Genomic DNA, 25,620 nt, shown 5'->3' on the forward strand with positions numbered 1-25,620 from the left:
TCGATACTGCTACCCGCCGCCCGGGATGGAGCAGGGCGGGAAAACTGCGGCCGCATTTTACCATTTATCAACTTTACATCCCCTAATTGTCCATGAGCATTTTTTAAAACTAAAAACACGGTTAAAACGCTAGTCAAATAGTTTATAATATGTTTGTAGTGTGAAGAGTGTTTGCTAAAAAACAGTTAAAAACAGTCATAGTCAAAAATTTTAAAAAGTTTTTTCCAAACTAAAATTATTATTTTTACAAATATTGGCATTACTAACCTCTGGTTTTTGACTATTCCTAATGGGCCTAGGTTTTGACGAGTCGCTTTCGCACAAAAATGTATTTATTTATTTTAATCTTCGAGTAGAAAGAATAAATACTTCAGTGGACTTATTGCTAAAGGCAATATCTTCCAACCAGCCAAAAACAGACCGGTTAAAAGAAGAGTTGGTCAAAAATTAGTACTGAAGAAAATATAAAAAAAATACGTATAAGAAAAATCTAATCAATTAAATATAAGAGCTTTTTTTTATGGGGAAAAAAGCTTGCACTTTTAAACTTAATAATAGTACATTATGTTATACATACACACATTAAAGGATGAGAAATGTGGGATCAGGTAATGAGTTTGGAAGGAGACGGGAGGAAGAACCAGAAAAGAGACGGAATATAAAATTTTAAAAATGAAGGGAGGTTAAAAATCTAAGGATACATAGTAATGTTTCAAGGGTTTCTTGAAAGTGGCCAAATAAGGTGCATTTTTTACATGAAAAATAGCTCATTCCAAAATGTTGCACAAAAAAGAAATTGCTGAAAGATGATGTAATATGTCGAGGAATAGAAATCGTCCTCTCCTAAGAAGAGCGAAGTGATAAATAATCAGAACCGTAAATTAAATTTTCAGAGAGATATTTTGGTACGCAAGGGTTGTGAATAATATTATAAAGAAGTGAGGCATTGAAAGTTTATGCGCTAACTAAACGAAGTCACTTGAGTTCAGGACGAAAGGACACTGGTACATGGTTATATTTTTTCTCTGGTTCTTCAAACGCTCCAGACGATCAATGAGTTCGGTATTGGCGTTAAGATACCAAATATTATCATAGCACAGAGAAGACAAAATAACAGACTGGAACAGATTTTTTTTTCAGTGGTTAGAAGAAAATTCTTAGGGTGCGGTAAAACTTTCTCCCAACCTCAGTGATCTGTTATCGCCACGCTAAGTGAAGGTTTATAATAATACCGAGATTTTTTAACTGTTTTTGTGAAAAGAAACCCATTGTTGTCGATTACTAAAGTATGAAAGGTTAAAACATCGAGGAATAATGTCTTTGGCTAACAATTAAAATCACCTGAGATTTTTTCTGATTGGTCAATAAGCCGTTATCTTCGAACAAACAAGAAATCGAATTAAGATCAGAGTTTAGCGTCTTAAAATCATTACTAATATGGAAGTAAATCTAAAGATCATCGGCATATAGATGAAACAAACTGTCGTAATGCGAAGATATTGAATTAATGAAGATAGAAATGGAGACAGTACACTACCACGAGGAACTTCTGTGCTTAGGTTATTGATTTTAGATGCCTTGTTTGCCAGTATGGCGCTCCGACGTCTGCCATTTAAGAATGAGGAAAATCATTTTAAAACAGGAAGTGAGAAATTGAGAGAACCGAAGTGTGCAAGGAGGATATCAAAATCGACAGAATTGAAAGCGTTGCTGAAATCCCGGAGAGTTAGAATCGTGACTTTCTTATCGTTCATGGGATGTCTAATATCGTTTGTTAATTTCATAGGAACAGAAATTTGAAAGGAGACAATAGTAATTTCTTCGAGTATCTATTAGATTTTTCCATCAAACGTCCACTGCGTAATAATAATCATAAAATAAGAATGAATAATCATTATTTGCATAAAACGTCAGCATGTGTAATATATTTGAGTTCTTATTAGTATGTCTACCTTAAATTTTCCGTTAAGATTATTTTCAAATATCTTCTTTGTTTTTGTTCACTTCGAACTGTAATAGTATTCAAGCAAATAATTATTTATCGAATTTTGTCGTTCAGTCTCCGCCAGATTCTTAAAATATCTGAGGGAATCAATCCATAGAGTTACTTGGGCATATTTTTACAATAATTAATGCTATTTTTTAATACTCGATTATATTTATGATACAAATTAAATAGGTGGTGCGCTCGATTTATTTATATTTTTTGTATTCAAAATTGTTCATATCTTTGTCTAAAAAAAAAGATTTAAATTTTATTTTATGATATAATTATTTTTATATTAGGTACATACTGGTTATATGGATAAAACTGAGAAATCTAGGGCCTGATAAAAGAAATCGAGGTTTGATGAACATTTTACAAAATGTTGTGCATTGAAAAAGGGCATGTTTTGAAACACCATGAATATAAATATTTGTAAAACGCCGCATTTTCCTATAACATAAGCAACTGTATCTTTTCAGAGAAATGCTGTTTTCAGCAAAGATTTTAAAATCAGAATGGAAAATTACAGAGCTTTATCTAGTTTATGTAGTAAACATGGACGCAGTACGAGAATTTCATAAAAATATCATATACAACCTTCTAAAACGAGACAAGGACAGTCGATACTAATGAACCAGGGACAGAAATTTTACAATAAATTACCAGACAAAACTAAACAAAAGACTCTGACAAACTTTTCAAAAGATGTAAAAAATATTATTACCAACAGTGTGAAAAAAAAAAAAAAAATTGTTAAATGAATATAATAATCCGTAAGGGTTAAAAAATAATTTTTCAAATATACATATTTTTTTATAGCATAATTATTCTTGGGCTGGTTTAACTAATTACTACTAAGTTATGTAAACCATTCGACCATGACTATCATGTTACCCATTTCTGTTGAGATTTGAGGTTAATAAAATCTGTATTTTTACAAGAAATACGAAAAAATAAAATTTTATTATTTTTCTACAAACTTAAATATCTTTCTATACTAAGATTTTGAAAGTCTAATAAACATACTCGTATTTTCATAGCACTTCATAGGAAGGATTTCTAGTTCATTGTTAAAATCCATTGATCCCTTTTCCCGCCGCTCGTACAGGCGTAAGTGGTTTATCACCCACCTCCTGCATCGGTTTCGCAAGTCACCGTCTTCCTCGGCGCGGCCGTGCCCTCGCAGGACCGCGGACTGCGCCCCGCGCTTGGGCGGCCCTGCTCCAGGACTCGCGGGAAGTTTGTCAGTCTTACTACAAAACGCCTCGTGTGTCACCAAACGTCCGGCTCGGTTCGATTGTGTACACAATATAGAGAAATCAATTAAAGCCAAACGCAATTCTCATCACAGAATTACTCAGATTTATTCTAATCCATTACATTCGCGTTAATTTGCAGTTAAAGTCATGAAAATGACGCGGAGTGGTGATTGTTAGGCGTTTTCGTGAGTATCGTGATTAATTTTTCATTTATTTTCTTGGTAATTTATTCTACGTTCAAATTAAACGCGAGTTTATTTCATGAAAATAGTTTATTCGCAAAATAATTTAAATAATAATCGAATTGTTACAACTTGGTGCAAAATTTTGCAACCGAATTGTATACTAAACAATGTAAAAGTTTCTATATAAAACTGATATTGATACATTTTTACCTTACGTACGCGTAAATCTAGTGAAAATGTATTTAATTGTTTGAATAAATTATAAATGAATATGTATCAATTAAAATTATATAATACCATTAGTTTCATTAATAAATTACAACCCTTGTATGGATGTTTCTTTCTACGTTCAAATTAAACGCGAGTTTATTTCATGAAAATAGTTCATTCGCAAAATGATTGAAATAATAATCAAATTTTCACAACTTGATGTAAATTTTTCAACCTCGTTGTATAATGTACAATGTAAAAGTTTCTATATAAAACGGATATAAATGAATTTTTACCTTACGTACGCGTAAATCTAGTGGAAATAGTTAATTGTGTAAATTAATTATAAATGAATCTGTAATCAATTAAAATTATATAATAACATTATTTAAATGAATAAATCACAACCGTTATATGGGTGTTTCTTTTATTTCCAAGCACGGTCATTGTTTTAATTGTAAAATTATTTCGTAAGTCAAATTTATAACAGTTTCGAATAATTAATTTAGTTGAATGATATCAGTAAAAGTCGACGCAGACGCCGTGGAAAATGTGCAACAGTTAGCAGTGAAAAGTTGAGCGCAAATAGTGGCGGGAAGCGGGAACCGAAAAATACACATTCTTCATTTCTTCGGAGAATATTTTCATTTGACGTTAATGTCCACTGCCCAGTGCACTGAATAGCCACGGAACAATATTCAGAACGGTAGCAAAACAAACAACACACGCACTTGTCTAGTGGCCTATTTATACTCGAGGAAGCTTCGTCTAATAACAACATTTTCTTGGTTATGTTCGCCGTACGCAAAAGCTCCACGAAACTTAAAATTGAAGAAAATTTGACACGGAATGATCTCGGGTTTTAAAGTCGAGTTGATTTCATAGAACGAAGCGGTTTTTAAGTGTGATTTTGCAGTCATGGTCGCTGAGGAGTGTTCTAGTTGTCGAAATACGGAAGTCAAATCACAACAGTCGGATAGTTTGACGCGTTTGACGTTTGTGACGTGTCTGACGAGGACAAAAGTTGACATGCAGAATAATTATATAGTGTTACCTGTTTGATTAGGGGCAGGAGCGTTTGTTCGATAGATCGCGTTTTTATTTCGGGTAAATTGTAATCTGGCGGATCTTCGGCCGCCATTCCGCTGGCCGCCCCGCCCACGCACTGCCGCCCCCCGCCGTCCCCCGCCCTGGGCTGCCTTGTCTATTCATAAATTACGGCAGAACATCGAATAAAAAATATTCGACGGCAAAAGGGGCGTTATTTTACGAGTTATGTGAATGTGGACCAGGTATCTACTGCGCCGGACAAGTTAGGAACTATTTTCGGTGCATCTGTATTTTATTTAATTCAATGAAGTTACGGTCTAAAACCATCTGTTGGACACCATGTTTTATCGTATTATATTCTAAAATAAATTCAACATTCATTTTTATTGAAACACAAAAATCTCCCTTGAAGGTTAATTTTCACTTTCAGGAACTGAAAGTAAATACCTGAAAATGCTCAATACAAAATTAGAGTATTTAAAATTTTATTTTAATTTTGGTGTTTGATTTGTTTATTCAGAAAGGGATTAAAATAAATAAAACTTTAACCATCTAAACTTGTAATTTATTATAACATAAGTCATTGGCACAATATCACATGACAATTAATTTATAATTTAGGTACATTACAAAATATATTATATAGAACTACATACATAATATAAATGATGGTACAAATACATACGATTTTTTCCCATTAGTTTCTAAGCTAAGACACATTTGTTAGTTTTAAAAATATTTATTAAGTTAGAATTGGTAACTGCTGGATTGAGAAAACACATACAAAATAATGTCATTTATGTATATTTTTTAAATCTTTATAGTTGATTAAACCACATAATAGTATACAAACAGTAATCATAATAAATCCAGTGTTGGCACTAATATTTTTTTCCTAATTAATTCACTATAAGTTAGGTAACTAAACATTGCATTTACTTTTTAAAGATATTTCCATATTTTAATTAAAATACATCTATTTAATCACAATATCTTTGGTATTTAAAATACATCTAAGCACTATCATTAAGTATTAAACTAGTATTGCAAACAATTATGCTCTTTAACTAAAAATAAATGTTTTTTTAAGTACTTTACAATGGGACTGCCCTTCGGTCAAATAAATATTTTGTTAAATGAAATACATTTCAAGAAAATTGCTAAATATTAGAAAATAGTGGAAACTAAAATCACATGAAAAGTTTATTTCAATTAACTTATTTGATTTAAGGAAAATCAATACTACGTTGTATTTATAAAAATATAATAAACATTTCTAACTATATTAAGAAAAATAATATAATATTATTTCAACATGATAAATAAAACATGTAATCACAGATTTGTCTAATAAATAAATGACCTAAAAAATATATTAGTCAGTATGAAATAATAATACAGTACTCTCTCAGTAATCCGCTGCTCGATTGTCAGACAACTACTACAATCGGCCGTTACTTTTACTAGTTGTGAGCACAAAATCAGGCTCTATGATTCACCGGTATTTAAATGTCAAATTCAGTAGTCCGCCGCGTGCCTAAAGACTCGAGCGCCGAGCTTTGTAAGCTTTGGCTCTCAGATCGGGTTAAATAATAATTAATATATAGTTTACAATTATTGTATTGATTATTTGTATAAATCAAACTGCAAGATCCAAGTACAAATTCAACAGTAAAACTACACCCGATTTTAAGGGAGGCGGATTACTGAGAGTACTGTAATTATTATATTAAAAAATAAATCCCTTAATATTTTTTATATTCTGTAACATTAAGTTTATTCATCCGAGAAATTATTCATAACAATGGAAATCACAATCAGATGATTTTTAATAGTTCTAAGAGAATCGCTTACTGTGAGGCACTTTTGAAGAGGGCGGTTCCTTGGATTCCGGAGCTTTTTTATAATTCCAGACGGATTGTTTGGCGGGGGGGCGTATTTTCCTCTTCCTCAAGCTCTCCGTCGGCCCTCGAGTCGGGCGAAGCAGCTGGCGGAAGTTGAAGGGGCCGCTGATGTCATCTTCCTCCTCCTCTGGCCGCTCGGGAGGGGAAAGGCACACCTCGGGGATGGAGCGGTCCCGGGACACGAGCGAGGGCCGGGGGATGTTAGGGGGGTTGTGTACCCGCAGGACTACTCTGCTCGTGTCCGGCGTAGGGTCCTCTCTCCAACCCCAATTGTTACAGAGCTCGTTGATTTTGTTGCTGTAAAGTATGTTACATAAAATAATTAGACAATAAAACAAAAAGGTTCAAAAATACTTAAAATGGCAGATTTAATATTTTACTCGCCACCATTTTATAGATGGTCAATTAAAAACCTTGTATGTATAACTATTTTATACACACATGCATGTGTTGTAATATTTTTTATTTATATTTGTTTTCATAGACATCAAACAGTTCATCATAACACCACAAAATGGCTAAATAATTACTCTCCTGTAATATTACAATTTATGACATTAGTCTTTATAGATCCAAGCCACAGATATTAGGACAGAAATGGAGAACATATTATTTGTAAAGAGAATAGATAAGTCAAAAATGGTCTAAGATTTTCATTGGATAAGGTAAAATGAAGATATTATTAACTCTTAAAAGACTGCTAAAATATCCCTTTGTAAAAGCAAAAGATGAGATATTTTGAAATACAGGTATTTAAAAACAAAGATTATCTCATACATAAATATACTTTAGTAATATAATCTATTTACTATAATTTATAAAAATATTTTTTTAATTAGACCTATGAAAGGAAAATATAATTTCATTATTTAAAAAAAAAAGAGATATATTAAGTCTTGTTTTGTATGTAGACTTGTATGATCACATTTATTATACTGTGAATTAGTTAAAGAAAAGTTCAGAAAATACACACAAATTCAATTACTTTATTGAAATATGTATACTAGAAATATTAATATGTAGGTATAATTTATTACCTATTTTCTCAGTTCACTCATCTGAAAGCTAATTGAAGGTTGAAAATAATAATTGTGTAAGTATTAAAAAAAAGTAACAAGTTAAATAATGTTTAAAATCCAGATATAAAAGGAAAGTATGAGTAATAATAGCAAACATTTTTTTTGCTAGTATGTATCTGATGTATTAGTTAGTTTAATCATGACATAGTAAATATATAAATAATAAAATACAAATATACATGAACAAAAGCATTCATTACTTTTAGTAAAACTAAACAAAATAAATTGCAATGGATATTTTATTTGAAGCAACAGGAGTTTGTTTTATAATACAGAACAAATGTAACGATGGGGAAGTTCAAAGTTTTGTAATTTTGAAAATCCCCACCAAAACCTCGAAATTACACCAGCCGTGACATCGTGAGTTCTGGTCGGTGAGTGATCAAAATGAACATTTGAACAGTGAAACATAACTAACTAGAAGCAACGAAAACATTTGTTTAACGTAAGCTTATTGTACGAACCACTGACTTGCAGGCATACTACTACATCGTTTAGCATGATCTAATTAGTTTTTAGGAAGAATAAATAGTCTGTTTTTGTTTCTGACATTTAAAAGTTGGACTCCGTACAATTGTGATTTGTATCCCAAACACGCTAAACGTCAAAAACTTTGGCTACTCTGGAAACTGGAAATCTGTTGCCGGTTGCAATCATGACCGCCCACTAGGGTGTCCCAGAAAAATTTAAGTTTTATTTTTTCAATGCATACCCTCTAATTTTGTTTGAATGATGTCAAAACACTTATAAATAAAATTTCACATAAATTGAATCACGGCAACCCGTGCCGACTTGCATCGGAACTTGTCAGAACTTACATAGTACGGCGCGCGCGAACTAAGTGTTAATGTGCTTGTTATATCGTGTTTGTTTTTATTAGTGAACGCATTGTTTTCGTTGTGTCAACATGTCTGTGGAGTTACGCAGTTCTAAAAAGGAAACATTTTTGGTTGGGGATATAAAACATCAAATTGCAGGTTCTAAACTTCCCTCTAGTGGACAAGTGCTGGCGGTTTTATTTTATAATATTCGCAAAGTCAATTTAAGCGTCAATGAAAGTGCAAATCTTCCTATTCGTGAGTGCATTATTTATTGGGAAAAGGCACGTATACCGACTAAATCTTTACCTAACTGTGTTAAGAAACTTGTAGCCTTATACCAAGATTGGAGAAATTTGCAAAAAGATGCAAACAAAACTCAAGATGTGTTTGAGCATCGTCGACAAGAGTTTGTTACAAATACAAAAAATTTGTTTGATATTGCACATGCCGATGCGCTTCAATTAATAAAGATAAATGAAGATAAGATTTTCTTACAAAAACAGAGAGAGCCAGGACGACCCGGTCATTTAGCTGGAGTGGACAAAAAATTGACAGAAAAGGAGGAAAAGGCAAGTCTTAGAAATATCCAGGAGCAAAAGCGGCTGGCCACTTATTTGGCATCCATAACACCCTCTACATCTTCTCATGAGCAATTACGAGAAACTTCATCTTCTGATTCTGACGTAACGGACTTACAAGAAGATTTGTCCATTCCAACTGAGAGGAAACAGCCCGAAACTATTAAAACTTCTGTGAAGAAAAATTTCGTTACTCTGAAACTGGTGGCGGCTTTAGACAGGTGTCAGTTGAGTATGAGAGATTCTGTCTTTATTATTGAAGCAACTATTGAAGCACTTGGCCACAACACTGACGAATTTCCTATAAGCAAGTCCTTCATCCAAAGAATTTGTACAGAAAAGCGAAAACATCGCGCAGAAGCTATAAAACTTAATTTTCAAAACGATGTACCAGATACTGTAACTGTCCACTGGAATGGAAAACTGTTGCCGGCTTTAGATGTACGCAAATCTAAAGAGGAACGTCTACCAATCGTTATTTTATACGATAATAAAGAACAACTTATTGCTGTGCCAAAATTAGAAAACTCATCGGGAAGCGAACAGGCACAAGCAGTTTGGAATGCTATTGTTGACTGGAATCTTGAAGATAAAGCACAGATCCTCTGTTGTGATACTACTGCTTCTAACACAGGCCGAATTAATGGTGCATTTGTGCTTCTCGAACAGAAATTGAACAGAGAAATGTTGATTTTTGCTTGCCGCCATCACATCTACGAATTGGTACTAAAAGCTGTGTTCGAGGCCAAAATCAGCCAAGTCACTACAAGTCCCGATATCCCTTTATCCAAAATTTTTCAATCAAACTGGAAAAACATCAATGTAGAGAAGATACAAAGCCACAAAGAAATGCTATTACGTCTGAACGATTCTAAAATTGATGAACTTTTAGAGTATTACAGAACTGAATTGACCAAAGAAATTGTAAGAGATGACTATCGAGAGTTAATAGAGCTCTGCATCTATTTCTTGGCGGAGATAAAATTAATGAATTTAAAATTCGGCTTCCAGGCGCCATGCACCAAGCAAGATGGATGACGAGAGCTTTTTATTCATTAAAAATATCGTTGTTTAGCTCTCAATTCAAAATGTCAAATAAGGACAAAACAGCTCTATTAGACGTCTGCCTGTTTATCGCGACATCCTATGTCAAGCCTTGGCTGCAATGCACTTTAGCGGTAAAAGCGCCCTACCAGGACTTGTGCTTTTTGAAGGCTGTGAAGGCATACGAAATGGTCGACAAAACTATACCAAAAGCGGCTATACAGAAGTTTTGCCAGCATTTGTGGTATTTGGCAGACGAAGTGTCTATCATGTCTCTATTTGACGATGATATTAACCAAGAAAGTAAGGTAAAAATAGTTGCTAATTTGGCCAAAGAAAATCCATCGGTCCACAATAAACGCTACATTCCATCGAGAGAAGAACTTAGCGGGCCTCTTTTCGAAAAAAACATCGATGACTTTATTTCCATGAACAGCAGATCCTTTTTCAGGCGACTTAAAATTGATGACAGTTTTCTCATGGAGTGTCCTACTTCGTGGGCTGCTTATGCTTCGTTTCAACACGCTAAAATAAGGGTGCAGTCACTGAAAGCAGTTAATGATACGGCTGAAAGAGCTGTTAAGTTGCTGCAAGACTTTCATGGCTTAATCACAGTGGACAAGGAACAAAAACAATATTTATTACGTTGCGTACAAGAACACAGAAAAGTATATCCTGACTGTAAAAAACAAACCTTAAAAAGAAAATTTAATTTATAATGTCCTTTAAATAATTAATATGTATAATACATCATAAATATGATACAATAATCAAAGTACCATTGTTTTATTTACAAAATAAATATTAAGTTAAAATATTCCATACAAACTTTTATATTCAAAGTTTGACATCTAGTCGGCACGGGTTATCGCTATCCGATTTCAATAATATTAATTATTTCAGTTATTAAGGTCAAATGGAACAAAATAAGAGGGTATGCGTGTCTCAATCTGTAAAAAAAAAAAATTGCCCTTATAGTCTGGGACACCCTACCGCCCACGGTTGCCACAACAACTTAATCACTATGTATCTTTTTTGGGTGATCCCGTGTAAGTTGGATTCGTTCTGAAATTTCGGCTACCGCTATATTTTATTGGCTTTTGCAAACACATTGTCCCATAAACCTGAGATGTTGAAAAGCAGTTCATTTTTGTCAACAATTAATTTTTTGAATACATTTTTGAGAAACTTTGCCATACAATAAAATGAGGAGGTTAAAATCAAAAACACCACTGTTCATGATCACTGTTTTTGGTAAAATCAACAAAACCGGTAGCAAAAAAACTATTCATTTTAAGTTCAATGTGCACATCAAATTTAAAAGAAATAGTATTTTCGCTAATAGTTTTGTTGATTTTCCCAAAAACAGTGATCATGGACAGTGGCATTTTTGCTTTCGACCCCCTCAAATGCTCTATTTTTATAAATAGGGAAATATCACATACTACGAATACTGAAAAAAATATATGAAATGGGTTTAGAATAATTAATTGGATAATCGAAATCAATATGGATATTGATAATCAAAATCAATATGATATATATGAGAGAAATGTTTTCATACATAAATGTAAAAAAGAAATTTAATGAAAATACGTTGCTAGAAAACGCAACGTGTTTGACCTTGGTAGTTGTGATGTCAAGATTCGTGATAATGCTCTAAATAAATTTTAATCGTCAGGAACAAATAAACATGAGTCGTGACGTATTAGGGGCGTGGCCAATGGAATGACCTTTTTGCAGGAATTCAAAATTACAAATTTAAAAATAATTTTTTACTAGACAGTATTTCATAGACATTAATTACTTTAAAAATGTAAAAAAAAAAGATATTTCCCTATTGCTATCTTCATAAGACTTACTTGACTAAATTGCTTCGCATTCTGGGTAAAGCGCGTTGTGGTGTGTGAGGTAGTACATTATGCCACGCAGAAGAAATCTGCCTCTCTGCCAGGGATCGGTTACTTGAAACACCTAGGGGTTTGTCATCGTGTGGAAATCTAAAGATATATGAAGCAATGATGTTTGATACTGTGAGTTTTCTCGTTAAAAATGTCAAAACAGAATCATTAAAAAAACTGTAGAAAAATAATTATAATAAAAAAATTTAGGCCCTGATAAAAAAATAAGTTGACAACAAACAAGATGAGGTCAATCTTTTGTGATGAAAATATCAATTGGAAAGTGCGTCTCAGAATGATCAAGAGCTGTGTGTGGTCGATTATTTTATTTGGCTTGGAAACGTAGACCTTAAAAGTGAATTCCACTAACCGGTTGGAAGTATTTAAAATGTGGCTACACCGCAGATCATTGGTCATTATAAATTTGTGGATTTAAGTATCACTCATCTTTTATTTCCAGAATAAAATTTACTTTACTTTATTATAAAATCTCTATTTTTATTCCTTTAAAAAAAAATATTTAAAAATTAAAATAAATTTGTTTTTAATTCTTTGACTCATAGGAGGTGCAAGTTGTGACAGAACCTAAGTTTAAAGGCCATTTACACATAGATAATACGGTATTGTTTTGTCCCAGGACTCGACCACTTGTCTTATTTTATTATTTACTATTATTACTATTTACATGTGGACATTGACTTGTCCACATGTAAATAGTAATTTGTAGGACAAAACATTGTCCCGAGATCTCGCCATGGATATAGACGTGCAGGCTTTCTTACGCAATGATTATCGTCACCATCGCACGTGACCAACATGTCAATCCAAAAAAAAAATTTAAAAATGACAGCAGAAAACAATCCTTTTTATTATTTGGTTCATCCTTTAACAATTCTAATATATCTTGGTATAAAATTAACAATAATTTTTGTGAATTTGCTCGTAAGAAACACCATCGTATATTCATTTTCGCAGCACTCACGTGTAAACTGCAGCCGAATTTTCGTATTGTCCCAGCGATTTGTCCTGCACGGTCGAGGAGTTCTTCACGGAGCTGGGACATGACAATATTGTCATATCTGTTATATTGTCCACATGTAAAAGGCCCTTTAAACATGATTCTGTAACTGTTTTTCACTTTGAGTGGAAACATTATGAGTAAGTACTTTTCTTAACAACATAATATTTACACTTATTTGTTTATAAATTTGTAAAAACCACTTTAATTTTTTTTTTAATTACACTTCGACTGGTTTCCTGTAACCTCAAAACCGGTCTAAAGTGTAATTAAAAAAAAATTTAAGTGGTTTATACAAATTCATAAACAAATAAGTGTAAAATGTCATACCACAAAGTGAAAAATGTTTTTGATAACAGTAACATAATATTTTGTAAGAATTTATTACCTGTCAGGTTGTATTCGACTTTCTTTCTGTAATAAAGGGAAGTCCCAACATATATTCACTTCATCTTCAACTTCATCGAATTCTGGTGACGGACTGTTCATACGGGTGAAATTGTATTGTTTTTATCCAACAAGGCAGCAATAATAATACAATATACAGAATAATAGTTATAAAGCCAAACACTAATGAAAGAATTACGAATAAATTTAACATTACATAAAGAATGAATTGTTAGAAGTTAAACAGTGTTGCGTTCAGATATTCTATGGACAAGGTATTAACAAAAATTAAGTACAAGCAAAATTCATTTTGTTTTAAAAGGTATGTATTCAATTACTCAAGTTTGGGAAAAACCACATTTGAAAAAAACTTTTAATAGAAACAAAAATATATTTATGCGACAATTTTTTTTATAATCGCCTACACAGTTGCATTCAAATTTCAGGTTTCATATATGCTGAGAATTCCTCGATAAGCAATATCCACATAAAAATATGTAGGAATGTATTTTATATTAACAATGGTGAAAAAAAACCAAATGAATAACCTGGATAACGGATGTCCATCTTGCTGGAAGTATTCTACAGCGCGATCGTCGCGTGCGAGAGAAGACATGAGAGAGAACCCGGGTGGAGCAATATAGTCATCCGGCAGGGGAAGAACTTCTTCCATGGATACGCCCGGCTTGTTGCGTCGCATTATTTTGTGGATATCTTGGTTGGCATTGTGAATCTAAAAGAAACAAGTAAATGAAGATATGTATATTTAAGCACCTAATGCAAATAAATAAAGCATGGTTACTTTCTTGAAAAACATATTACTACAATGAAGGAACAAACTAAATTATTTGATAGCAGATGCAAGCTCGCGATTCGCAGATTAGGTTTGTTACATAAAATGTTCAAATATATAATTAATATTGAAATTTATTGCAACAGACAGAGAAAACACCTTTTAGAAGGGTATATAGGTCCAGGCATTTACAGGGCTTATGACCTGTCATTGGCTGGTCTAAACTGTCACTTTACACACTGTGTAACATTCACCATTCAGACATCAACATTTTTTCAACTTTTCCCTCTGATGACTTTTATGAAGTAACAGGCTGAAATCTTTATTGACGTGAGTGAGATTTATCCAGCTAAATTATTTCACCTACTAGGCAACGCCTGCAAATACTTATATAAGTTAGTTTAGTCAACAATATTTTCAGTATGTCCAAATGCTTATCGACAAGTGACATTTAAAGATTTTTATGCTGGCATACCTGTTTAGAGAAGATAATAAGTTGAGCCTGACGTTCGTGAGAGGGTGTGTGTGAAGCGGGTCTCTTGGGTCCCCTCTGATGTTTGCCTTTAAGGCGATCACTCCACTTTCTTCTTACTGTATAACCACGGAAATCTAAAGAAAAAAAAAGCTTTTGAACGAGTAATGTTAATTTAATATTTACAGATTTTTGTTTTGTTTATTGTTTACTTACGGCTTTGAATTATAACCGCAGCTTTGTTTGAATTAACATTTTCCTTATCGTTGGATTCATCAGCGCACATCATGTCTTGAGAAGACATCCGTTTAATTAACTTGGCTTTTGCAACGGCTGATTTCATTTTCGCATCCGGCCCTAAAACATTATTAATACTATACTTTTAGTTTCATTAGCTACAAATAAAACAAGAAACTCATTCATATAACATATAAATGAGGCTACTGAGGAAATTTCAATAAAGGTTACTGGAAGAATACGATAGATATAAAAGAACAAGAGCTAATATTATAGTGTTTGACGAATACTATGATTTACAGAGTGAAATTCCTGTCTTCAAAGGTAAAAAATTTAAAAACATTTGTTGTACTTATTACAATGTTAAGTTAGGTTCAATTTCGAAATAGAGCATATAAATAAAACTGTTTCTATACATTACCTTGATGTTGCTGGACATTATTCAGTTGCTTTCTGGCCTCCGCTTCAGCAACACGAATTCTTTCTTTTTCCCTCTCTCTTTCCCTTTCCATTTGCTTTTGTCTCTCGGAGAGCCTTTTCCTCGTTATCCAACCCCTGACGTGCCTCTGTAGGGTGACCACACTAGAGGACACTCTCCAGCGCGCCTTCTGATAGTAACACCGAGCTAACCAGCGACGTACACAAGCTTGTACCAGGACTATTTTTCTTATCTGAAAATATGTTCACATTTAATAACACATGTATATAATAAAAACCTGAAGATGCTTAATACATAATATTATGTGGTATATAAATTACAAACCTGTTCCTCATAAATTTTTGCCAAAAATTCTACATGGTAATATTTTAGAAAGACCTTAGATTTTCCAATCGCCCATCCATCCATTTTAAGTCTTATGAGAAGTAATCTGCAAGTGTTGCGATTGGGTTCAACTTTTTCATCATAACTGAATGCTAAGAAGCTATATCTAAAATCAGAAAAAATATGTTGTAATAATATAAGAATTTTTTTTATTTTAATTGATTCAACTATGTTTTATTAAAGATATTGAAAAATGGCTTAAGCCAATGCATTGGTTAAAGTTTATTAAACATAGCGAGAAACATTAAACAAGAACAGAGCAAGGACAATATTTGAAAATATACCATCATCAAATAATTGACTCTCGTGGGATCTTGAGATTAGCCATTCTAAAACACGCAACATTGAGAAATCAGTGATTTACAAAACATCTATATTACCTTTTCAAAAATTCAGCAAAACTCAATCTATGTGAGAAACCATTTTGCCTAATTCTGATAGTCTCTAAAACTCCGGTGTAGCGTAACTGCTTTAATATTTTATTATTATCAAACAGTTTTGGTGAGCGTGATTCATTGGGTTTGAGACAACGCACGAACTGAGGAGATCCTGAAACCATTTTCTGCAAGAGATCCATAAGGGAGTAGCGGAAATATGTGGCCACAGTTTGCTGAGCTCTAGATTGAGAAGCCAACCCGCGACTGTTATAACGCTCCTGAAAAAATATAAACATTTGGTTGTTTTGTTAAGTTATTTTGTCAATAGCGCCATTTGTAATATTTAATTATGCTTTAATTTAAATAAGAATAAATCAATTGTTATGTTTTACCCTCGTTCCATCCTTTGAACTCTGCGAGCTAGAATTTTTAGAATCGCTGTCGCTCTGCAAAGCAGAGTAGAGATTTCCAGTTTTAGTGATGGGACATTGGAACAGGAACCTGACGATGTCAAACTGGCTCTGGCGCATTAGTTGAATCACTTCGTGGGGAAGGAAGTTGCGATTCTTCTCCAGGAACCCGCTGGCCTGGTACACCACGCGACCAGCAAAGTGATGGATGGCAAAACACACTGCGTCCGACTTGGGTCTGACGTAATACTTACTTTTAATATTGTTATGGAATTTCTCTGTGCAAAAGAAAGTAAGGTCATTTTTTAACATTAATAATTTATAATTTATTTTTCAACATTAATTTACCTAGAATTCAATTTATAATTATTATCTACCTAGGTTAGTGATAGGTAACCTTTTTAGTTTGGCGTGTCAACATTTTGAAGAAACCTCGCTTGAGCAAGGTGACAAATCTATAAATATTAATAATGCTTGCAGCCCTAGTAAGTTAAATAGGGTTTTGTTTTTTATATATTTATTTATTATTATGAGAAAGTGAAAAAAAAATGGTATTTACATTAGCAACTTTTTTGTTGCTGGATTAAATTAATTTGTTAAATCTTAAATTAAAGGTTGGTATTTTTACATTTTAAATACAGGCAAGCGTTACAAACAACATCAGTCAGTCAATTCGTTTTAATATTATTTAACGCCGAGAATAAGGTTCTACATAAGTACATTGAGGGAAATATTACAAGTAAAGCTATCGCTAGATTTTTAGTAAATGATGTGTGTCATCTAAAATGTCTTGGCGTGTCACCTCGGGCTCACGTGTCACTGGCCTAGGTAGTCCTTGTCTATATTGAAGTGAGAATTCGACTGATTGGTATTGTTATTATTACTGAGTCAAGGCGGAAAAAGAAAGCTCTGTCTGTGAAATAGAACCAGAACCCTGGACGAGTGTTTTCGACTTGATGGCGGCTTTAATTTTAAAATTCCGAAAAAGGAAATCGAGTGGAGAAAAGTCCACCCCGTAGTGGTTGGCATATTTGCCTGCCATACTTGAAGTCCTGGGTCAACATGAAATATTAATTCGTTTATAAGGTGATTTAATACTGCAATATTTCACCTTCTCTGGACTGGTTCAAAAGCGTAAGACTGATCACCTTACCTTCCTGTAACACTTGATAGAGATACACTGCATGTATTTTACCAATACAGTTTCTTATGCACCATCTGGTGGGGATTAGGGTTCGACGATGATGATTATTATGAAAGAATGATGCATAACTCAATATTCCAATTACCATTCCTGAGGAGGGTCACTATCTATTTTTTAAATAACTTATATCCCTTCCCTTGTGCTAAAAAAATCTGCCCATTCCAGTGCTGTGTAGTCAATACATTTACAATAATGAGGAATTTACAATCTGAAGAATGCAACATTTATAGGCAAATGCTTCAATTAACTATATTTGAAGTCAAAAATGATAATATTTTTAATATAATCGATAAAAAAAATAAAAAGACATTTTCTCATGCCCGCAGCGGGAGCAAACCGACCACCCTTACAGAGAAATTCCGAGAGTAACTGAGATCAACTGGCGTTTTGCCGCCAGTGGTACAGGCTGGCCTGTGTCACATGTGAAATTGTCTCTCGGGCTTGGGAAATATATCTATAGCATCGAGAGTGAGACGAGTGTTTGAGACAGTCGTATATTTGGTACTCTTTTACTAAATCTCCTCGAATGGAAAACACCGGTAAGCATTTGATTGTATAGGTGATTTATCTCCAATTTCTGATGAAATTCTTTTTTGTGCCTAGTAAGTATTTATTATTTAATAATAAATTATTTCAATTGATACGTAAATGTATAATGAAGGAACACTAAAAATCTTAACGCAGTATTTATTATAGTTACAGAGATATAAATGGTATTAGATGCAATGTGTACTGGCTACATATCTCCGGGAAGGAAGAGTTAACAGAGAAAATGTGGTTAGTTTTTTTTTATGCATGTCACTACAAGCGTTGCTGTTACCATTTGTCAAACGGGCATAACAAAAAATGCTAAATTTCGACTAACTCGAAAGATGTCAATTAGACCATTAGACCATATTTCTAGAGCATGCATCTTAGATGATTTTGATGCAAATAATTACAAAATAAGTTCATAATATATCTCACAGATTGAAAATATTTCACATAAATGTTAAATAATACAAATTCTAATGTAAATGGCATTTTTATCATCTAGTAAAGTAATGATTTTTTCCTTACCAATTAGTGACCGATCATTGGATCTCAAGAATCTACTCTCTTCATCCAAGAGTGCCAAGAGGCCTAGAGGACGAGAGAGCAACATGTCCAGTACAGGGCGGTTGTCAGAGAACTCCACAAGATCTACTGGAACTCCTTCTCCCAAGTACTCTTGCTGTTCCCAGGTGAAAATGTGCTGGTTGAAATAATATTGGATCTGCTCGTTGGCTACGTTAATGCACAGTTGTTCAAATGAATTGCAAGGGAAGTTCTCAAACCCAAAGATGTCAAGAAGACCAATCGATAATTGTTCAGAGCTAAAATAAAAAAATGTATAGTGAAATTAATTTGTCACATTTATAAAAATACATTTATTAAAAATGAATACATATATGTGCCTACAAGATAAACGGAGAGCGAGGAAATACTACAGAAATGACTCTGTGAAGTTCATTACATGTCGAGATCTGTGCATTACGTAAGGCTGAGACAAGCAATATCAAGCGTGGTTATGAATGTAGAGGAAGCGATGTCTGTATGGAAAGAAAGAATGGTGTGGGATTTTATTATCTCTACCTACCCCCACGGGGTAGCCGTATAATGCTTTGTTTATTTTGTGTGAATATAAATTTGTAGAAAAAATGTCTTTGGGAAAATTGTTGATTTATTTATTATGAACATATTATAGAGAAAACATACCATCAAAATACACATAATAAAACAAAACATTAAATTGAAAAAATATTTAGTTTTCATAAATTAACATGGAATGCAGGAATAGTAACTGGGAAATAAACAATACAAAGTGCAAAAGTTGGAAGCGAGGACAACTTCATTACTCCTAGCATACATATCTCAATGGCTCAAAATACCTATAATAATGGATCTTGGACCAAAAATTACTACATTAAGTTGCCAGTTAAAGTTAGGAATGAAGAAACAAGTTTTTTTGAAAGTTACAGACTGGGTTAGAATAGAAGAGCGTGTAGCATTTTACATTGGAAATTTGTTTTGGTGGCAGGCTGTATAAATGTGACAATTCTTTTGGTAGGCCAAGCGACCATCGACGTCACTCGTGCAAGCCGAATACAACTGGTTTAGAATCAACGTGCCTAATACGCAATTAAATTATTGCTAAGATGAATGAATACAATTTGAAACAATATTTGAATACAAAACATGCTGAGTACAACACTCGTCACCCTGAACATTCTGATAGTCTGTAATATACTTTTCAAAATATTTAATTAAAAATTGCAGTGTTTATCCTCTTCTTCTAGAGTGGGCATCTTTTTATGTCTAGGAGAGGGAGTCTGTCATAACCTCATATTATTGTTATGAAATAATAATTAAAATAAATAAATAAAAATATATACATAACAGGAAAACGACCATCTGTAAAAGAACAAACGAAGGTAATAGTAATTATTATATGTAAATACAATTATTACATTTTATATATTTTTTGTACCACAGCAGGAAAGGATCACAGGGGTGATATACAGCACAGAACACCCAGGCTTGAGAAAAATCAAATAATTTCTTTATTTTCTCACGAGGAGGCTGCCCTTTATAGTAATAATTTTCATATATGAGACATTATTTTTAATCCTATCATACCTAATCTATATTATAAGTATAATAAGTCTTTTCTATAGTACACAGGTACACAAATACATACTGATAAACATATTTGGTTATTTTCACATATTTCCTTACCAATGTGGCCTATTAAATGACAGCAGGGTATTAATCTGATTAACTGTCCAGTCGAATAAACGGGAGTAAAGTCCCCGGGCCATGGCATCTCGTGCGGCCCCTGACTCTGTGAGAGTATTGTTTCTAGTGATAGTCTCCCCCCTGGTAACCACACTACTGCAGGTCAGACACTCGCGGAGTTCACTGGTATCAACTCCCAGGAGACGGGATACTGCGGTGTAATGAAAGCACAAATTATTTGAGTAACAACACGAGATAAAAAAAGTCCTTATTAGACCACTAACAGAAATACATATCGACGGTAAAAAGGCGATGCGCCATAAACTTAATTTGCAGGAGTCATTTAATGATTTTTAAAATAAAAAATGAGCATTACTTTTTTTATTTTGAATCAATTCTAAAACAATTTATTTTATTATTTATTTTTAAATACGTATTTAAATAAATTATAAATGCAAAATTCTAGTTATGCACCAAGGATAAGTTAAATAAGCGAAGCAGTGTAGTATAGCAGAATTCTTGTACAGATCTATCGGTTCCTATATGGGCAATGCTCTGAACCGATATGCTGCGGTTAAAAGTAATAATATAAACGTATTAGAAAAAGTGTAAACGTCCATGCAATATTATAAATGAAAAAGTGTGTTGGTCTATTTGTTTGTCTTTCTTTTGCATCGCAACAGAGCGACCAATTGACATGATGTTTTGCATAGAGATAGCCAGAGATCTGACAAGTATCAAATGTTACTTTTCATCCGAAAAAACAGGACAGCCAATGGTTTTCTGCTAGTATATAATAAAAAATAAAAGAATATTCATAAACACATTATTGAATGAATTAATAACGTGTTTGTAAATAAGTAACGCCCCATTAGATGTTTTAGGGGCACAATAATCCAAAGGGTGGTACGTAAAACTATTACGGCTAATATAATAATATTATATAATGACAAAATCTGATTTTAATGTAACTCTAAATGATGATTTGTAAAAATAAGTCCAATTTTGTACAAATTCATTGATTTTATTATCATCATACAGAAGGGTTTTTGATGTGTCAGACAAATTTTAGGTCCGATATTCATGGATGTCAGCTCACACGATGCAACTTAAAATTCTGAGAAAAGTGGCATACATAACTCAATTCCGGTTATAGTATCAGTCACTTAGCCTTTTTACCGTTGATATATGCAAAGCATAGTCTCTCTTTTCTGAACTATATTCTTGTGTTGTTTTATAACCATTAACAAATTTTACACATTCAAGATTTAAGACACTATTATATTATAAATAAAATCTTACACTAACTGCTTTGATAGGTCGACAATCCATTGATTAAAAAATATTTTTACAATGCAACAATTCAGAGTCCATGGAGTGACATGTTAAGCGTAAGACTATATTACCATTTTACTTTCATAAAGCAAAACATGATCGGGATATACTGCAACAGTCATATCAATGCAGTGCCCTATGAAGAAAGCAATGACTATTTATTGCGAAAATAAATTATACTAAAATCACAAGTCGGTACCTAATGACTGGAAAAAAGAGAAACAAATATAATTTATACATATAATAGTACATAATATTATTTCTGAGTACCTCTATGCAGTGGAGATGAATCCAAAATTTTAGATTTGTTATCAGTATTATCCTGAGATACAACTTCACCAAACTCTATGTCCCCGAGATGTAATATGGCCGCAAGCATTCTGTAAACAGTTTCCACTTCTTCTTCGTGGAAACCTATCAACTGAAATCAAACAATTATTATTATGTGTCGGTACAATATCCATAGATTAATAACACACACACGCCAAATTATTTTACTAGAAATTTAGAGCCTTGACCAAAGAAAGCAACTTAGCATTTTCTGTTTAACACAATACAATATACTGTGCAAAACTCACATTATTACACATATGGTGTTACTTTTTACTAACGAAATCGGATGACAAATCCAGCGCAACATTCTGGAGTACATCAACTTCATCTCCGCCATAGTGACGTCGAGAACAAAAAACACGGCCTATAAAAGGACCACAGACTGTGGTAACATTTGCAGTTACTTTCGTACTTCATTACAAAATTCTGTATGATATTCAACATGTAATACATGCATAACCAACATCAATTTCCTTCTGTCATCTCCAGTTGGTGCTGAAGCTCCTTACATATAAAAAGCAAAAATCTTACAGTGGTAACCATGATGCGATATAAATGCAAAGTGTGTGTGTCATCGATCTATGGACGTTGTACCAGCGTTGCCAACCCTACCAATTTTTCAGTAGATCTAACGGTTTTGGGAGCAATCTACAGAATTTAACTGAAATTCTACCAATTTTTAAACATTTATTAATATAATAAAATTGCAATACAGAAATGATTTTATCTATGAAATTTTTAAGAACTATTAAATTTTTTGACTCAATTAGCAGGTACCCTCCCCTGCTCGGGGTTTTTGAGTGGACAACACGGAGAATAATGAATCATGATACTGGTAACGTTGGCCACCTATTTGATGGAGGTTGGCAATGCTGTGTTGTACCCACATATGAAAACATTAGATTGAAAGATAATTTTGAATATGTATTATAATATATTTGTTTTAAGACTCATGTGATACCGATTGTGAGATAACTTATCATCCCACATTTAAAGCATAGAAAAAAAAAATTTAGACATCGTGCAAATAGCAAATTTAAAATCACATTAATTTATGTAATTTTTGCAGTGGTATAACATTAAGACCTTTGATTCTTTTCTTACTTTGTCATAATTTTAATATATTGTTTCCATAGTTACTTTAGGTTTATTTCAAAAATACTAGTACATAATAATAACCTTTAAATCCATGCCTATGAGACCCTTCCTTAGAAATAGAGATTGTCAGAACCCATTAACTTTCATAGTGTTTCTACTGTGTAACGATAGCAACGAGTCATAAAAATATTTTATATAGTGTGAGTAAAGAAAAATGTAATATACCTTAAACGATTCGTTTATTTGATTCCACTTGTCGATATTTGTCGGAGTATGGACTGGTGAAAGGGACCTCAAATATCTGTGTTTGCTTCTGAGACTACTGTCCAGGAAGAAGTTGGAAGCTCTTCCACAACTCTCCAAGCCGTCGTAAAGGTAATAGAATATATGAAAATTACTCTCCGCACTAAAAAAAAATTAAACTTGTTAAATCAGGTCCTAGTAGTAAATCAGATACAAATTACTGTAAAAAAATAGCAAACTAAATGTTTAACCGACTTGTAGTTAAGCTTTCGGGCTTTGATACCCGAGTGTCAATACTAAATATTTATTTGAAGTATTTTCTCCCACCATTATTTTATTGTTTCGTTGAACTGACTCTAACCTGACTAACGCTTTCAGACCTGGGCCCCGATTACAATAGGAAGTTAACAGAGTTATATTCGAGTGCCTATAAATCAAAATCGAAATTATGTACGAAAATGTGTATATTTGTATAAAAATTTGAGGTATCTTCGTCGGTAATCTGTAATTGAACATGTTTCAAAAAACATTTGCTTGCAAATTAAACTTTTCATACAGAAAATTGATTTTACTTTATAGACAATTGAAGATAACTCTGTAAACTTCTCATTGTATTACGGAATCTGAATCAATTCCAGTGGATATAAAAAAATATAAATTCTTTATGTAGGAATTACTTGTTTTATTTTCATATTTTATAATTTAAAAACTATTTCATGTTTTTTTTAATGAACACTGGGCCTCAAACTGATAAATAAGCATGAATATCTTACTTGGCTTGGTGTACAACTCTGGATTGTTCCAGCAGGTAAACAGATATTCTAGCACCAGTGACCTTGCCGGCTCTAGTCATTGACAAGTCAAGATATTTTCCAAACCGTGAACTGTTAGAATTGATGCCCGTCCGAGCGTTACCAAACGCCTCCATTATTGGGTTCACTCGCAAAATTCGCTCTTCAAGATTCCTATTTGGTGCCTAAAAATATTAAATTTTATATAAAGATCCATGAGACTTAATTTTAATAGAGATCTAAATATTATATCTCATCAAAAACTATTTAGAATGATACTTTGTATATAATAAAAATGAAATTGATTACTTTTTATCATTGTAGTATTACAATTTACTAGCACTTTGAGAAAATTTTATTTCGGAATTAGACTTCCAAAGTATCCATGAGAATATGAATACGAAAAGATGTGGAGAAATTATTTTTTTAATAGACATCTGATATCAATAATTTGTGTTATGTTAAACAGTTTAATTTCAATGTAATTACATAATTGCAGAATGATAAAATTCATAAATAAAATTAAAACTAATAAATTGACGTATCTACTAATTGTAATGTTTTTATATGTTTGCTAAGCAAAATAAAGATCCACTAAAAAGGGACCTGACATTATTAGATAATGGACACAATCAAGCACATATTAAAATTTGTCAAAATAACAATAAATAAAATACCAAATTGATGACAGGTTTTACACATTGTTTTGAATTTTAACACTAAAATAAAACCTCATATCACCATGAGATAAAGGTTTCGAGAAGTTTCTTAATTTTTGCAACATAGAACTGATAAATACAATTAAAACAGTAACCAGAATAATTTATTTACCGACAAACATTTTTTTGTGAATTTTTTTTCGCAATATTTTCATAAGGACAGAATAACTACCTTGGCAAGAAACACAAGTTGCTTTAGTAAGAGATTTGCGCTTTCTGTTTTGCCCGCTCCACTTTCTCCTGAAATGACTATGGCCTGGTGTCTCCTCTGGTGAAGTAGGGCTTGATGAGCTGCATCTGCTGCAGCGAATATGTGGGGAGGGTTGTCAGAGCGACAGGCGCAACTATATCTCAGCTGTTCCTAAAAAGTTATAGCAAACATTTAGAGAAATATTGATAACACCAGTTAAAACAACAGTTGACCTAAAACTAGATCATAAAATATTTTGAATTGGGAACATAATAATGATCCTTCCAATTAATATTCCCATTATATTAACTAGGCAAATCGATCAAGTGGAATATTTCACATAAACAATAACTGTTTATAATTTTTCAGTTGTTTCCAATAAACTGACTCGCTTTAAAATCAGCCCTTGAATTTT

At 32.9% G+C, this 25,620-nt stretch overlaps 1 protein-coding gene across 2 annotated transcripts in view; it reads right to left on the minus strand.

Annotated features, from left to right (window-relative positions):
- Nucleotides 1-6,516: 6,516 nt before the first annotated feature.
- Nucleotides 6,517-25,620, minus strand: part of LOC148277828 (myosin-IIIb-like) — an 84,824-nt gene continuing 65,720 nt past the window's right edge. Inside the window, exons 6-21 of one of the 2 annotated variants that reach the window (XR_015823353.1) lie at nucleotides 25,188-25,376; nucleotides 24,279-24,481; nucleotides 23,488-23,668; nucleotides 22,102-22,252; nucleotides 20,497-20,707; nucleotides 18,799-19,094; nucleotides 16,518-16,813; nucleotides 16,129-16,403; nucleotides 15,689-15,854; nucleotides 15,347-15,596; nucleotides 14,905-15,045; nucleotides 14,692-14,825; nucleotides 13,972-14,156; nucleotides 13,425-13,450; nucleotides 11,980-12,117; nucleotides 6,753-6,892 (exon numbers count right to left, since the gene is read on the minus strand). Coding sequence is in view for 1 of the 2 variants with exons in the window: in XM_088232306.1 (XP_088088432.1) it covers nucleotides 6,529-6,892; nucleotides 11,980-12,117; nucleotides 13,972-14,156; nucleotides 14,692-14,825; nucleotides 14,905-15,045; nucleotides 15,347-15,596; nucleotides 15,689-15,854; nucleotides 16,129-16,403; nucleotides 16,518-16,813; nucleotides 18,799-19,094; nucleotides 20,497-20,707; nucleotides 22,102-22,252; nucleotides 23,488-23,668; nucleotides 24,279-24,481; nucleotides 25,188-25,376 (3,180 nt within the window). In the remaining variant the exon portion in view is untranslated. Of the gene's footprint in view, nucleotides 6,893-11,979; nucleotides 12,118-13,424; nucleotides 13,451-13,971; nucleotides 14,157-14,691; nucleotides 14,826-14,904; nucleotides 15,046-15,346; nucleotides 15,597-15,688; nucleotides 15,855-16,128; nucleotides 16,404-16,517; nucleotides 16,814-18,798; nucleotides 19,095-20,496; nucleotides 20,708-22,101; nucleotides 22,253-23,487; nucleotides 23,669-24,278; nucleotides 24,482-25,187; nucleotides 25,377-25,620 lie in introns of both variants that reach the window. The other variant, XM_088232306.1, reaches the window with a different exon arrangement.

The sequence above is a fragment of the Micrasema longulum genome, unplaced genomic scaffold (assembly GCF_059751315.1).
Source record: "Micrasema longulum isolate JH-2025_06_02 unplaced genomic scaffold, ASM5975131v1 h1tg000971l, whole genome shotgun sequence".
In the NCBI taxonomy this organism is placed as follows: Eukaryota; Metazoa; Arthropoda; class Insecta; order Trichoptera; family Brachycentridae; genus Micrasema; species Micrasema longulum.